Source organism: Pleurodeles waltl, chromosome 6, assembly GCF_031143425.1.
Source record: "Pleurodeles waltl isolate 20211129_DDA chromosome 6, aPleWal1.hap1.20221129, whole genome shotgun sequence".
Taxonomy (NCBI): domain Eukaryota; kingdom Metazoa; phylum Chordata; class Amphibia; order Caudata; family Salamandridae; genus Pleurodeles; species Pleurodeles waltl.
Genome location: NC_090445.1, coordinates 202,617,778 through 202,632,356, shown reverse-complemented (window position 1 = coordinate 202,632,356; position 14,579 = coordinate 202,617,778). Strand labels below are relative to the sequence as shown.

At 44.0% G+C, this 14,579-nt stretch overlaps 1 protein-coding gene across 1 annotated transcript in view; it reads right to left on the bottom strand.

Annotated features, from left to right (window-relative positions):
- Positions 1 to 14,579, bottom strand: part of ITGA3 (integrin subunit alpha 3) — a 243,795-nt gene that overhangs the window by 69,076 nt on the left and 160,140 nt on the right. Inside the window, exon 13 of the mRNA XM_069237816.1 lies at positions 9,976 to 10,122. Coding sequence (XP_069093917.1) covers positions 9,976 to 10,122 — 147 coding nt within the window. The remainder of the gene's footprint in view (positions 1 to 9,975; positions 10,123 to 14,579) is intronic.

The following is a 14,579-nucleotide window of genomic DNA, read 5'->3' as shown; positions in this document are numbered from 1 at the left end:
CCCATGAGTCCGTAGTTATGTTTTCCCAGTTGTGGTAGTATGCGGTGAGTCTCCCCCCCCACTGGTGTTGAGTGGTGGGGGTTTGTGACATTGAAGTCACTGTTTGGTTTGAGGGGTTTTTGGGCTTTAGAATTTCCCTCTTGCCTTTGGGAATTGTCCACCCCTGTATGTTCCTCGAAAACCTCCTCTTTGGCACTGGCCCTGACATGTGGGTCTGACTTGTGAGGTGGAAGGCTCTGTGGTTTGGGAACGAAACCCCCCTCTAAATTGCGGCTTTCTAAAAGTGCCTCTGTTCTGTGGGGAGTAGAGCGCGCCCATGGCTTTGCCCGTGTCCGTGTCCTTTTTGAGCTTTTCGATTGCCGTATCCACCTCCGGCCCAAACAATTGATCTTGGTTGAACGGCATATTTAGCACAGCTTGCTGGATTTCTGGTTTAAAACCAGAGCTCCGTAACCATGCGTGCCTACGAATGTTTACCGCAGTGTTCACTGTCCTTGCTGCTGTGTCTACCTTAACCATCACAGACCTTATTTGGTTGTTTGAAATCGTTTGTCCTTCCTCAACAACCTGTTGGGCACATTTTTGGTATTCCTTGGGCAAGTGCTGAATGATATGTTGCATCTCGTCCCAGTGTGCCCTGTCGTAGCGAACCAGTAGAGCCTGAGAATTGGCAATCCGCCATTGATTGGCTGCCTGTGCTGCCACCCTTTTGCCTGCTGCATCAAATTTCCGACTTTCCTTGTCGGGCGGTGGTGCGTCTCCTGAGGATTGGGAGTTTGGCCTCTTTCTGGATGCTCCCACTACCACCGAATCTGGTGTTAGTTGCTGTGTTATAAACACAGGGTCCGTTGGGGGAGGTTTATATTTCTTCTCCACCCTAGGCGTGATGGCTCTGCCTTTTACTGGGTACTGGAACACCTGTTTGGCGTGTTTTAACATGCCTGGGAGCATTGGCAAACTTTGGTAAGAGCTGTGAGTGGATGCCAAGGTGTTAAATAAAAAGTCGTCTTCTATGGGCTCCGCATGCATTGCTACATTATGGAAAGTAGCTGCCCTTGATACCACTTGCATATATGCAGTGCTGTCCTCAGGTGGCGACGGCCTTGCCGGGTAGCAATCGGGACTATTGTCTGAGACCGGTGCATCATATAAGTCCCATGCATCCGGGTCATCTTGTGTCATCCCAGTGTGTGTTGGCGACTGCACTGGGGGTGTTGCTACCGGGGACAGGTGTGGTGAATGCAATGGTGAAGGCTGTGGCAAAACCCTTGGTGGTGTCTTGTCTCTTGCCACCTTTGCCCTTGGCTGCATTTCCGCTTCCTGGAATGCTATCTTTCACTTCATTTTTATTGGAGGAAGAGTTTTAATTTTCCCTGTTTCTTTCTGTATGTGCAGCCTCCTTTGGGTATGGTCTGGCTCTCCCATGCCTAGTTCCTGCTCAAATCTGTGCCCTTGCATTTGGCTGGAAAGGCCGTGCTCTTCTGTATAGGAGCCTGTTTTCGGCTCCGAGGCTGCATGTCTCGACACCGAAGGTTTCGGTACGCTCTTTTTCAGCTCCGAGGAAACCTTTTTGACTTTGGGGGTGTTGAACTCTCGGTGCCGAGATGGTTCGGAGCCGGCATCTCGACCGGAGTCGGATGTCTTTGGCTGCTGGTAGGCCTTTTTTGGTGGCAATGTTTGGTCACTGTGTTTTCGGGTTAAGCCATAGCCTGTTGGCTGTGGCTTCCCCTTGGCCTTTACAATTTTCGAGTGAGTCTTCGCCGGGGCTGATTTACTCACAGTTTGTTGCTGCGCCTTCGGCTGCTCACTTTCGGACTCGTCTGAGTCTTGAATAGAGAATCTCTCCTCTTCCTCGACGTCGATCTGTTCGGCCGGTGTCAACGCCATCTGGAGTCTTCTAATCGAAATGCCCGACAGGCCTCACAAGTATCCTCCCTGTGTTCCGGTAACAGACACAGATTACAGACCAAGGGGGTTAAGGGGGTTATTACAACTTTGGAGGAGGTGTTAATCCGTCCCAAAAGTGACGGTAAAGTGACGGGTATACCACCAGCTGTATTACGAGTTCCATAGGATATAATGGACTCGTAATACGGCTGGTGGTATATCCGTCACTTTACCGTCACTTTTCGGACGGATTAACACCTCCTCCAAAGTTGTAATAACCCCCCAAGTGTTGGTCTGTATAAGGATACTTTGCGTGGCAATTCGGGCAGAAACAGAAGGGGGTCCGGTCCATGAGGTTTGGAGATGGACGCGGTGGGGCCGACCAGGCCCCGCTGAAGAGTGGAAGCCCCGAAGGGCCGCCGGAGCACTTCTTTTTTTCGGTGTCGATGTGCTAACACTAAACCGGTACTAAGCGGGAACAATACCGTCAAATTTTCCGATAACTAGCTAACTTTCCCGATTCGAAATACGGAGCGAAGAGGAATACGTCCGAACCCGATGGCGGAAAGAAAACAATCTAAGATGGAGTCGATGTGGACGTGGATGTGTATCTGCAGCTACACATGCCATCGAACATACATATATGTATATTTATATATATATATATACACATATATATATGGAAAATGTCACTTACCCAGTGTACATCTGTTCGTGGCATGAGACGCTGCAGATGCACATGCTGTGCACATCCCGCCATGTATTGTTGGGCTCGGAGTGTTACAAGTTGTTTTTCTTCGAAAAAGTATTTTCGAGTCACGAGATCGAGGGACTCCTCCCCTTTCGGCTCCATTGCGCATGGGCGTTGACTCCATCTTAGATTGTTTTCCCCGCAGAGGGTGAGGTAGGAGTTGTGTATATAGTAATAGTGCCCATGCAATGGAGTAAGTATGTATGTACATAATGTGACTAAAAGTGATCTATCTACAGATTTACAAATGTACAAGTTTTAACTTTTGTCAACTTCGAACGGCTACAGGCTCCCGGGGAGGTGGGAGGGCGCATGTGAATCTGCAGCGTCTCATGCCATGAACAGACGTACACTGGGTAAGTGACATTTTCCGTTCGATGGCATGTGTAGCTGCAGATACACATGCTGTGCATAGACTAGTAAGGAGATATCTCCCAAAAAGCAGTGGCTTAGCCTGTAGGGGTTGAAGTTGTTTGAAATAATGTTCGTAATACTGCTTGTCCTACTGTGGCTTGTTGTGTGGTTAACACATCCACGCAGTAATGCTTGGTAAATGTATGAGGTGTAGACCATGTGGCTGCCTTACAGATTTCAGTCATAGGTATGTTTCCTAGAAAAGCCATGGTGGCACCTTTCTTTCTAGTGGAGTGTGCCTTTGGTCTAATAGGCAGTTCTCTCTTTGCTTTTATATAATAGGTTTGAATACATTTAATTATCCATCTGGCAATGCCTTGTTTGGATATTGGGTTCCCTGTAGGAGGTTTTTGGAAAGCAACAAACAATTGTTTTGTTTTGCAAATTTGTTTGGTTCTATCTATATAGTACATTAGTGCCATTTTGATGTCTAATGTATGTAATGCTCTCTCAGCTACAGAATCTGGTTCTGGAAAGAACACTGGAAGTTCCACTGTTTGACTTAAGTGGAATGGTGAAATGACTTCAGGAAAGAATTTTGGATTTGTGCGTAGAACTACTTTATGTTTGTGTATTTGTATAAAGGGTTCTTGTATGGTAAATGCTTGTATTTCACTTACTCTTCTGAGAGATGTGATAGCTATTAGAAAGGCTACTTTCCATGTTAAGTACTGTATCTCACATGAGTGCATGGGTTCAAATGGTGGACCCATGAGTCGTGTTAATACAATGTTGAGGTTCCACGAAGGAACTGGTGGTGTTCTTGGTGGGATAATCCTTTTCAGACCCTCCATAAATGCTTTTATGACTGGGATTCTGAATAATGAAGTTGAATGCGTAATTTGCAGATAAGCCGAAATTGCAGTCAGATGTATTTTAATGGATGAAAAAGCTAACTTGGACTTTTGTAAGTGTAGTAGGTAGCTTACGATGTTTTTAGCAGATGCGTGTAATGGAAATATGCATCCTTTAGGTCTAGTGTTGTCATGTAGTCTTGTGGCTTGAGCAGTGGGATTGCGTCTTGTAATGTCACCATGTGAAAGTGGTCTGATTTGATGTAGGTATTTAATGTTCTGAGATCTAATATAGGTCTCAGTGTTTTGTCCTTTTTGGGTATGAGAAAGTACAGAGAGTAAACTCCTGTTCCTTTTTGTTGAATTGGTACTAATTCTATTGCTCCTTTTTGTAGCAATGCCTGGATCTCTAGTCCTAGAAGATCCATGTGTTGTTTTGCATTGTGTGTTTTCGGTGGAACGTTTGGAGGGAATCTGAGAAATTCTATGCAATAACCATGCTGGATAATTGCCAGTACCCAAGTGTCTGTTGTTATCTCTTCCCAATGTTTGTAAAATTTGCTTAGTCTCCCCCCCACAGGTGTTATGTGTTGGGGGTTTCTGACTTGGAAGTCACTGCTTGTTTTGAGGAGCTTTAGGGCTTTGGAACTTCCCTCTATTCTTTTGGAACTGTCCCCCTCTACATTGTCCCTGAAAACCTCCCCGCTGATATTGACTTTGATAAGTGGGCCTTGTTTGTGAGGTTGTGGGTTCTGTAGCTTGTCCTCCAAACCCCCCTCTAAACTGTGTTTTGTGAAATGTGCCTCTACTCTGTGGAGGGTAGAGTGCGCCCATGGCTTTGGCCGTATCAGTGTCCTTTTTAAGTTTTTCATTAGCAGTGTCCACCTCCGGCCCAAACAACTGCTGTCCATTAAAAGGCATATTCAGCACGGCTTGTTGTATTTCCGGCTTGAATCCTGATGTACGCAACCATGCGTGTCTCCTTATTGTTACTGCAGTATTTACTGTCCTCGCAGCTGTATCTGCTGCATCCATTGCTGACCGTATCTGATTATTTGAGATACTTTGACCTTCCTCCACCACTTGTTGTGCCCTTTTTTGGAACTCTTTGGTTAAGTGTTCTATGAAATGTTGCATTTCGTCCCAATGAGCCCTATCATATCTTGCCAGAAGTGCTTGTGAGTTGGCAATACGCCATTGGTTTGCTGCTTGTGCTGCAACCCTTTTCCCTGCAGAGTCAGATTTGCGACTCTCCTTGTCTGGAGGTGGTGCGTCTCCCGAGGTGTGAGAGTTTGCTCTCTTGCGAGCTGCCCCTACTACTACAGAGTCTGGTGTTAGTTGCTGCGTGATATACACAGGGTCTGTAGGCGGTGGCTTGTACTTTTTCTCCACCCTTGGAGTTATGGCCCTGCCCTTCACAGGATCCTGAAACACCTGTTTGGAGTGTTTTAGCATTCCAGGTAGCATAGGTAGGCTCTGGTCTTGGCTATGAGTGGAGGATAGTGTATTAAACAAGAAGTCATCCTCAATGGGTTTTGCATGCAAGGTGACATTATGAAAAGCTGCTGCCCTTGAGACCACGTGCGTTTAAGATGTACTGTCCTCAGGTGGGGACGGTCTTGCTGGGTAACAGTCTGGGCTGTTATCCGATACTGGCGCATCATAAAGGTCCCATGCGTCGGGATTGTCCTGACTCATTGCAGTATGCGTTGGGGATTGCATCAGTGGTGGAGTGACTACCCGTGATGTGTGCATTGATGGTGGTGGAGATGGTGGTGGAGTTGTCTGTCTTGCCACCTTTGCCTGTGGCTGCTTGTCCTTATCTTGAAAGGCAAGTTTTCTTTTCATTTTAATTGGGGGAAGAGTGCTTATCTTCCCTGTGTCCTTTTGAATGTGGAGCCTCCTTTGAGTGTAGTCTGGCTCCACTGATTCTAGTTCTTGTCCGAACGTATGTCCGTGCATTTGGGAGGACAATCCCTGTTCCTCTGTGTAGGAACCTGATTTCGGTTCCGAGGCTAGATGTTTCGGAATGGAAACCTTTTCGGTAGCCTTTTTCGGCTCCGACAACACTTTCTTGATTTTCGGCGTCGTGGTCTCTCGGTGCCGACCCATTTCGGTGCCGAACTTGCTCGGAGCCGCTGTCTCGGGCTCGAGATTGCTTTGTGCCGGTATCTCGACCGTAGTCGGATGACTTCGACACAAGCGTGCCCTTTTTCGGTGCCGATGATCGGTCACCTATTTTACGGGTTAAGCCATGGCCTGTTGGCGGTGGCGTCCCCTGGGCTTTTGTGGTCTTCTCGTGAGTTTTATGTTTCAAAGTCTTACTCACGGTTTTCGGCGTTTCTTCGGGATCGAGCTCGTCCGAGTCCCACTCCTGGATGGAGAAGCTTTCCTCCTCCAAATGCCTTTGTCCTGTCGGCGCCGACGCCATTTGCAGTCTTCTAGCTCTTTGGTCTCTTAGTGTCTTCCTCGACCGAAACGCTCGACTGTCTCCAGAACACAAAGAAGATACTTGTGAAGCCTAACACAAGTTACAGACCAGGTGCTGATCTGTATATGGATACTTGTTGTGACATTTTGGGCAGAAGCGGAATGGGGTCCGTTCCATCAGCCTTGAAGAGACACGTGGCCGGGCCGACCAGGCCCCGACGGGGGATCGAAAAAACCCCAAAGGGCCACTGGAGCTCTTCAAAAGTCAGTGTCGATCTGTAGTAACTAACCCGATACCGAACGCAAACAATACAGTCGAATTTTCCGAGATTCTAACTAACTTTCCGAACCGAAACACGGAGCGAAAAGGAACACGTCTGAACCAGATGGCGGAAAAAAAACAATCTAAGATGGAGTCGACGCCCATGCGCAATGGAGCCGAAAGGGGAGGAGTCCCTCGATCTCGTGACTCGAAAGACTTCTTCGAAGAAAAACAACTTGTAACACTCCGAGCCCAACACTAGATGGCGGGATGTGCAAAGCATGTGTATCTGCAGGTACACATGCCATCGAACATATATATATATATGTACATACATACTTGCTGTAGCTCGCACTAGGCCAAAAATGCAATGTATGATGTGAAGCATCACATTTTTCTGCGGACCTGAATAAAGGTATATTCTGCTTCCGATACATGTAACTCTCTACTCCTCAGCATTTTCAATACAAATATGAGTGTTCCCTTGAAAAGCAAATGCTTTACAGCACATGTATTCATTGGTTGAAAAGAAAGTCCCCTTGAAGTAGGAGAGTACTGTGATTCTATTCTATTTTGTTACCAGGTTTTTTATTGGTGGTCCCCATTTCTTTATTTCTTTTAAGAAAATTGTACTAAACAAGAACCTAAATAAAGTCAAGGCAGCAGGCCTTTTCCATCTACACACCCAGGAGCCAGAACACAATCCCCTTCTCCATCAGGACCATGCTACAATTTAAGAAAATGTTGTATACGCACCTCTTTAAAGAACACATCACAATGCAGCAACACCAGCTACCTCTCCATCATTTGTTGACTTTATGCTTGCCTTTGAACTTCTACAATACTTTGCTGCGTTTAGGCTAGGTTAGCACTATATGAATACTACATACATGTACACATAAAGGCCAGCTGTGGTGTATGCCTCTATATGCCATTAACGCTGCAATGTGTAACTGTACAGCCGTACATTTGAAAATCCTGTCTGCCAGATGTGGAAGGTGTGTTAAAAAGCCATTCCCTTCCTCATGCATGGGGGAGAATTATTCCTCATCAGCCAAAGTACAGAAGGTACTCATCTTGGAAAAACTGTCTGTCCTCCCTCAGTTCAAGTAAGTGACCTCTGGAGCCATACTGCTAACTTCATTGGCTTTCATAGTAAGTAGTATGGTATATAATTGTGGTTTCTTGTGTAATGCAGTCTCAGTTTTTAGGTGGCACTGTGTATGCCATGCCTATATTGTTGAAGTTAAAATCATAGTCCTGCACTTTCTAAATGTCCAAAGGGGTCAGTAGAAATGGTGGCAAAGTGAAATCAAATGTATTGCATCATCTTATCAACAGTGAATTACTCCTGTAAGCTCTTGGCGGGTGCATAGATGTGCTAACTTACCCTATTGTGTTTCTCTTGCAGTAAAAGTCTATGTCTAGGGATACCCTATCAATAAAGTCTAATAAGGTAATGTGATCTATTTCTCATGTGTGGGTTTAGTTTTGAAAATATTCTCCTACTAGTATGTCTTCTGTAGGAGCAGCAATAGGTTCCTTCATTGGCATTATCTAAGCATCTTACAATACCCATGGTGAGTATATTTCTCTGTACTTCTTGGTGTAATACTTTGATATATGGTTTGTTCTGATTTGAATGAACTTGTCATAGAAAAGGACTGAGATCTCAACACAATGTTTTAAGGTCTAACATGTGTATGCAACAAAGATCCTGTCCTTGACCAAAACCCAGTGAAAACATTTGTGTCACGGATGCGTCTGTTCTGATGTTCACCAGGCAATCTGGGTGCATGAATTCATAATTCCCAGCAGTGTCATCACTTCATTGTGAGAGACTGTGATGTCTGACATAGACAAACTGTCTTAAAAAGTATGCTCCCTTCTTCTGGGTTGGAATGTGATTGTCTTCTTTGTGTTTTTCATGGGCCTCAGACGTTCTCTGTCCTACCACACTTGGAAGCAAATGTTACTTGTTTCTATTGATTGTGGATCACAGCTGATGTGTCAGTTCTGTTCCTCTTGTATTGCTAATGTTGTTAGAATTATTTGGCACTTGTATAGCACACAATCAACCAACAGCACATTCAGAAATAACACATTTAATAACATTGCCCATGAGCAACAAGTAATGCAGGTACAGATAAGCCTGCATATCCTCTTTTCTACAATGCACATTTTGCAAATGGTCCTAAGCGCATACTTGACTGTAAATGGCATGAATGAGAACTAATAATGCTTGTGGCATACTTTCAAGTATTGTCATTTCTTTTAAGTATTTGATACTTGGATGTATGAACATTGTGCAACCTATGTTCTGAAGTTGCCTTGAGCCATATTATGGCTTGTAATCTGACTGTGAGAAACATCTAGATTTTGCACATTAATTCTGAGCAGACCCATTTGTTCATTGTTCTAGAATTTTTCAGAGTATCCCATACCTTCCTGCTAAAAACAATGGCCTGATTTAGAACTCAGCGGACGGGCTACTGCATCCCAACGGAGACGGATATCCTGTCCGCTGAAATCTAAATCCCACAGGACATAATGAGATTTAGATTTTGGCTGATGGGATATATGCCACGGTTGTGACGGGTGATCCATCCGCCCAGTTCTAAATTAGGACCTTTATTCTAAACTAATGTTTGTCATATTATTGACAGTTACCTGGTCCTCTAATCCTTTCTCACGATATTCTTGTGGCAGCTGATGTACTAACTCTTCTCATGTCAGTGTCAGAATTCAGCCATGGCCAGGTAAAAGTACATTGTTTTTGCTAATGGGGCATGGTAATGTTGTTCACACTTCTCCTGGGTGTGCACAAGACCAAACAGGGCCCTTGCACATCATATTTTAAAATAAATTTGACCTTTTTTCCCTGATTTGTAACCCCTAGTGTCTGACCCTCCGCTTGAGATGAACCTTTGGTTAATAGAAAAAGTCTTGCTCATGAGCATCTATTCTTTCAACAACACCCAGGCCCATTACCTCATTTCAAGGACAGTCATTCATTTTCACCGTGACCCCCTAAATGGCAATGTACAATAGGGTGACATTCATAGGTTTTCGATGAAGAAAAAATATGTTTGCAAAAGATGATCACTCCTAGGTGTGAGAAGCTTTGTTTTGCCTTCATCCTCTGATCCCCTTCACTTTCCTTTCACTAATCACATCTTCTGTACCTCTCAGTTATTTGTGGTCTCCTGGTTACTCTTTTGACTTAAACTTAGTCCTTTCACTCAAATCCTTCAGCTACTCCTTTGACCCCCATTTCCGCTTTATCCCTATGCTCCTGGAATTTTCACCTTTCACATCAGCTCCCTTCTGTTTCAAGCCTACTCTTTTTCAATTCCAAAGGTTTCGGGGACCGCATTTGAGCCCCATTTCATACCTCATTAGCCCTCTCATAGCTCATCCCTCTTTCGTGCTCTCACCTCAGTCTGCTCCATGGTGGGCTGATACTGGTTGAGGACAGGGAAGTTGTCCAGGGAGCGCACAGCTTGCCTACCCCGAGCTTCCCTCTCGTGGATGGAGTAATTCATTGAGAGCTTGATGGGATAAAGCTTATCTCGAATATTGTTCTGTAAGCAGTAAGAGAATGGGAGTCAGATGCAAGGAACACCAAGATGTACATCCAAGACTGCACAGCACTGTTCAGAAATGTAGCAAACAGGACTCTCGCCAATTAGGAAAATCAGAGACTTCCCCCCTGTATGCAGAAAAAAAGCATCCAAAGCATTTACATTTTTTTATTCTAGGTATGTCGTGTAGCACGCAACACTTCACAAAGAACACAGTTTTTGTAGCAGAAATTTTGTAATCATGATGCTCTGGACAGTGTATATTCTAGGAGGCAGAAAATACGAACATGTAATTCAAATCGCAGTAGAGAGGTTACTGAACATTACACATAGTAACATTTTCTGTATTATTACACGACAATGCACTTTTATATTTAATAAACAAACTGACACGCTCAGGAACGGAGGGATAAACTATGTTGTGCCCGACCGTACATCAAGGGATGGAAGGCAGAGTACTTTCCTGGCTTCCAGACTGCTCAGTTTGCAACTGATCTGTTCAGTGTTCAGGTAGATAAATACTACTTGACAGGTTTCCTGGCACAATCTGTCATGTCATGGGGGGACCGCAAGACTGCAATAGTTTTTGCACAGCTCGTAATTCTGCTCTCTGCACAAACCCCTGTTTGCACAAAGATTGGAATTTACAGCTTGATTCGTAATCAGTTCGTATATTGTTCTTGTGAAGAACTGATTGCATGATTGTGTTGAGGGAGTGACAAATAAGGTGCATTTTTGATGCAGGGAAAATTTGATTTGGAGATGTAGGCTTGTAATATAAATATACCTATGTAGTGTTGAGATGACAGCAATGCACCGGCTACGGCTTTGTGTTTTGCTTATGAGTTTATGTGCTCTAGTATTTGGTCGATTGGGAGAAGTGTTTTATCGTCAGTGAGACAAACATTTGCATGTGGATTGTTTGCATTCATATGGAAACATAAGCACTTTGCAAAGTGTTTTCTGCTCCAATCAGAGGCTAAACAGAAGGCTGTGCTGCAGAAACAACAAAAGAATAAAGTTCCTAACAGTCGGGTGCACAGCTTAACTCCTCAGATACAGCTTTGCATTCGAGACTAAGGTTTGCGCATTCCATGCACAATAAGTGTGCATAGAATCAAGACATTTGTTAATACGTCCACGCCTCTCCTGACCACAAATGAGTCAGAGTGGTTCTGCTCATCTGTTCCTCTCCCCCTTCCTTTTTTTCTATGGAAATGGCACACAGACATATCTTACTGATTTTCCCTTCATCATCTTTAGGTTGGGCAACCTTCAGAAAACTAAGTCAAATTATGGCCCAGAACCAAAACAAAATCTGGTCACATGCTGAACCGCAGCTTAAATGTGGTGTTGCTGCTTGGCAACAATAGAATGTATGAAGTGTGACGTTGCTGCTTGGCAACAATAAAAGGTACGAGGCAGCAGTGGAATGTATGAGGTAGGTAGTGTGATGTAAGTTAGAGAGTGGCAGTTGGAGAAGGAAGGGTAGAGAAGGAAGACGCTGTTTGTGTGATGTATTGCGTACTGCAGAGTTGGCTATATGGAAACCTAACTACTACTGGAGAAGCGTCCTTATTACATTAAAGACGACATAAGTTAACGCAGAACGAGGGTGGGTCCTTTTGTCTCTGCAAAATATAATCTGAAGTTACACACTTTCTAACATACCGAATGGTACCTTCTACAGTGGGCGCACATTAAGAAGGTCGGGATATTGTTTCTAAATCTCCCTTTGCCATCCTTCTAAATCTGGCGTGCCCGGCTGATCCCCAGTAGGAAGCACTTTTTCTTCAGTTACCGACTACGCTGGCACTAAGGGCCAGATGTAGCAAACAGTTTTGCCCATTCAGTGGCTATGGGAATATGTGTTCGTACATATGGCCCAAGGTCTCACAATATTAGCAATTTCTTGTTAGAAAGCGTGAAGCTGTACCTAATATGTTTTATGCTTAACTTTAATTTGCCAATGGAAACTGGTGAATTGGAACAGATTTAGATTCTCTTTTCTCTCTCCATCACTCCAGATTTCCCTATCTGTAAGCACAGCTAACTTCTGAGTGTGTGGACTAGATTATACATTTCACATCACCTCCAGTTACCCGACCTTCTGTATTTCTCTGAAGTCTCTTTGGCTAGCTTTATCTGCTTGTATGGCTTCAATTTCCAAATGCATCCTATTCGCACTCACAATATGCTCAATTCCTGCAGTGATCTGAGTTTCTTTAAGACGTGTCTTTTGGAGGTGCAAAGTTGGATGGCATCCATCAGCGGAGGCTTAGCTCCGATAAGAAAATGTTATGGGGGTGGATGGCGGTGACAATTCGACTGATCACCTTTTGGCAAAAAGGTGGGTACTAAGACTATATGGGTTACCTTTATAAGAATCTGCACCTTCAGATTAGATTTGACTTTACCAATATCCTCTTGACTCTAACAAACGCTGCTTTGCTCTTCTGTGCAGCTCATGAGATAATTCCTTGTGCAACCACTGTTGTTGCGCTCTCATGTCAGTCCTGAAGGGTGACCAGGAGGATGCATGAATTCATACATAATTCCCAGCAGCGTCATTGTCAGAGACGGTGATGTCTGATATAGACAAACTGTCCTCAAAAAGTATGCTCCCTTCTTCTGGGTTGCAAATTGATTGTCTATTGCAGAAAAATGTTATCGGTACCAATATTAAAAGGGTAATTTGTGCCAGTCACTATTGTAATTGGGGACTTTCAAGGTTATGGCCTGTACTTGGGGTATTCCAAATATGCAATCAATAAACTACTAGTTGTTCAGAATTCTGTAGTTCAAATGATTGCTACAATATGCAACTTTGTCTCTGTGACGTTACATAAACGAATTTCACATTGTCTCACAAGTGAGGTCCAAACTTCTGAAAAGGTACTCTGCACACACCTTTGGGCCATGCGTTTATGAAATTCAGAACGAGACTGCAAGGGCCTGACCGTAGAATGCACTCCGTTCATTCCAAACGTTTTCAGACCTTCTACTAAGCTATAAAAGAATATAGAATAGAATAGAGTCTGAAAGTTTATAGGAAAAGAAACCTCCATGGGGGAACAAAATTAATGCAAAGTGAATGACGGAAAGCATCCGTGGGCATAAAAGATTCCATGCCTAAGACTGTATTCTGAAAACACGTTTCCAATTACAGAAGACAAGATTAATGTATAAGTGAGTAGCATCAGGGGCATTGAAAATTCACGTCTTAAGCTCTTTTCTGTAACATGCTTCAGATTCAGTAAATCTCAACGGCAAGGGGAGTTGGCTCCAGGCTTTGGAACTTAGGACTGCAAACAATTTGTTGCCTCTGGTTTTGAGTCTGAACTTCGGAAGTTTAAGGAGGCTGGCAGAAGAAGATCTTAGAGTCTGAGTAGTGATATAGTGCGTGCATCTCGCAATAAGACACTTGATGACCTCGGGCTTTGAATGCTCTGAAAGTAAGCAGCAACATTTAAATAAATTATGGACAGGCAACCATTCGAGAGCTTTCAAGACAACGGACGCAGAAGAGCGTTGAGGTAGTTTCAACACAAGCCTGGCTGAAGCATTTTGTACTACCTACAATTTCTGAATCGTCTGTTTGGTGACCCCACTGTATAGGCTGTTGCAGTAGTCAAGCCTTGACGTTATCATTGCTACTCCCAAAGACTTTCTAGCTGATACAGGCAAAAAGTCAAAGATTTGGTTTCAAGGATTTCATTAACTTAAGACATGTTCTTGCCACAGCAAGAGTTTGAGGGCGAAGGGATAGCGAGATATCACATTTTATTCCTAGATTTTTCATAACTTCCACCGTGGCTGGAGGAGGGAGCACAGAAGAAGGCCACCAGAGCTTGGGATCAAATTAGGAGACTGGAAAGAGGCCCTTACCTTGTGGCTTATCTGCCTTTTGTGGGGAATATTTGCTAGAAACTAAAGACTTAGGGACTGATTTAGATTCCGGGGACGGGTTACTCCATCACAAAGGTGACGAATATTCCGAGCATAGAATGTCAGTCATAAAGAACCTTGAGATGGTAACCAGGGATACGGGAGAGACAGCTGAGAGGAGACCTCGATGCGAGCAGGACCCTCTTGTGAAGGCTGGGGTGTACATGCATTTGTACTCAATAAAACTAACCATCTTCTTCAAGATTTGACTCTCTACTTCATTTCAGATATCTTGTCCACAGAAATATAAATCTCTTGAGAAATAATGGGATTTGGATATCCCTTCTGCCAAAATATATCACCGTTGAGATGAAGTAACCCATCTTCCAAAATCTAAATCAGGCCCCTACTGTTGCTCCAAATGTTTTAGGCCTTATTTGATCTTCTAGCACCGAGGAAACATTTGGTAATTTGTTGTACTCCGCAAGAAACCTTTCAAATCAAACAGAATGGAGTAGCACAGAATAGCATGCAGGTGCTACAGACTTTGGTAACCAAGATATGCACCA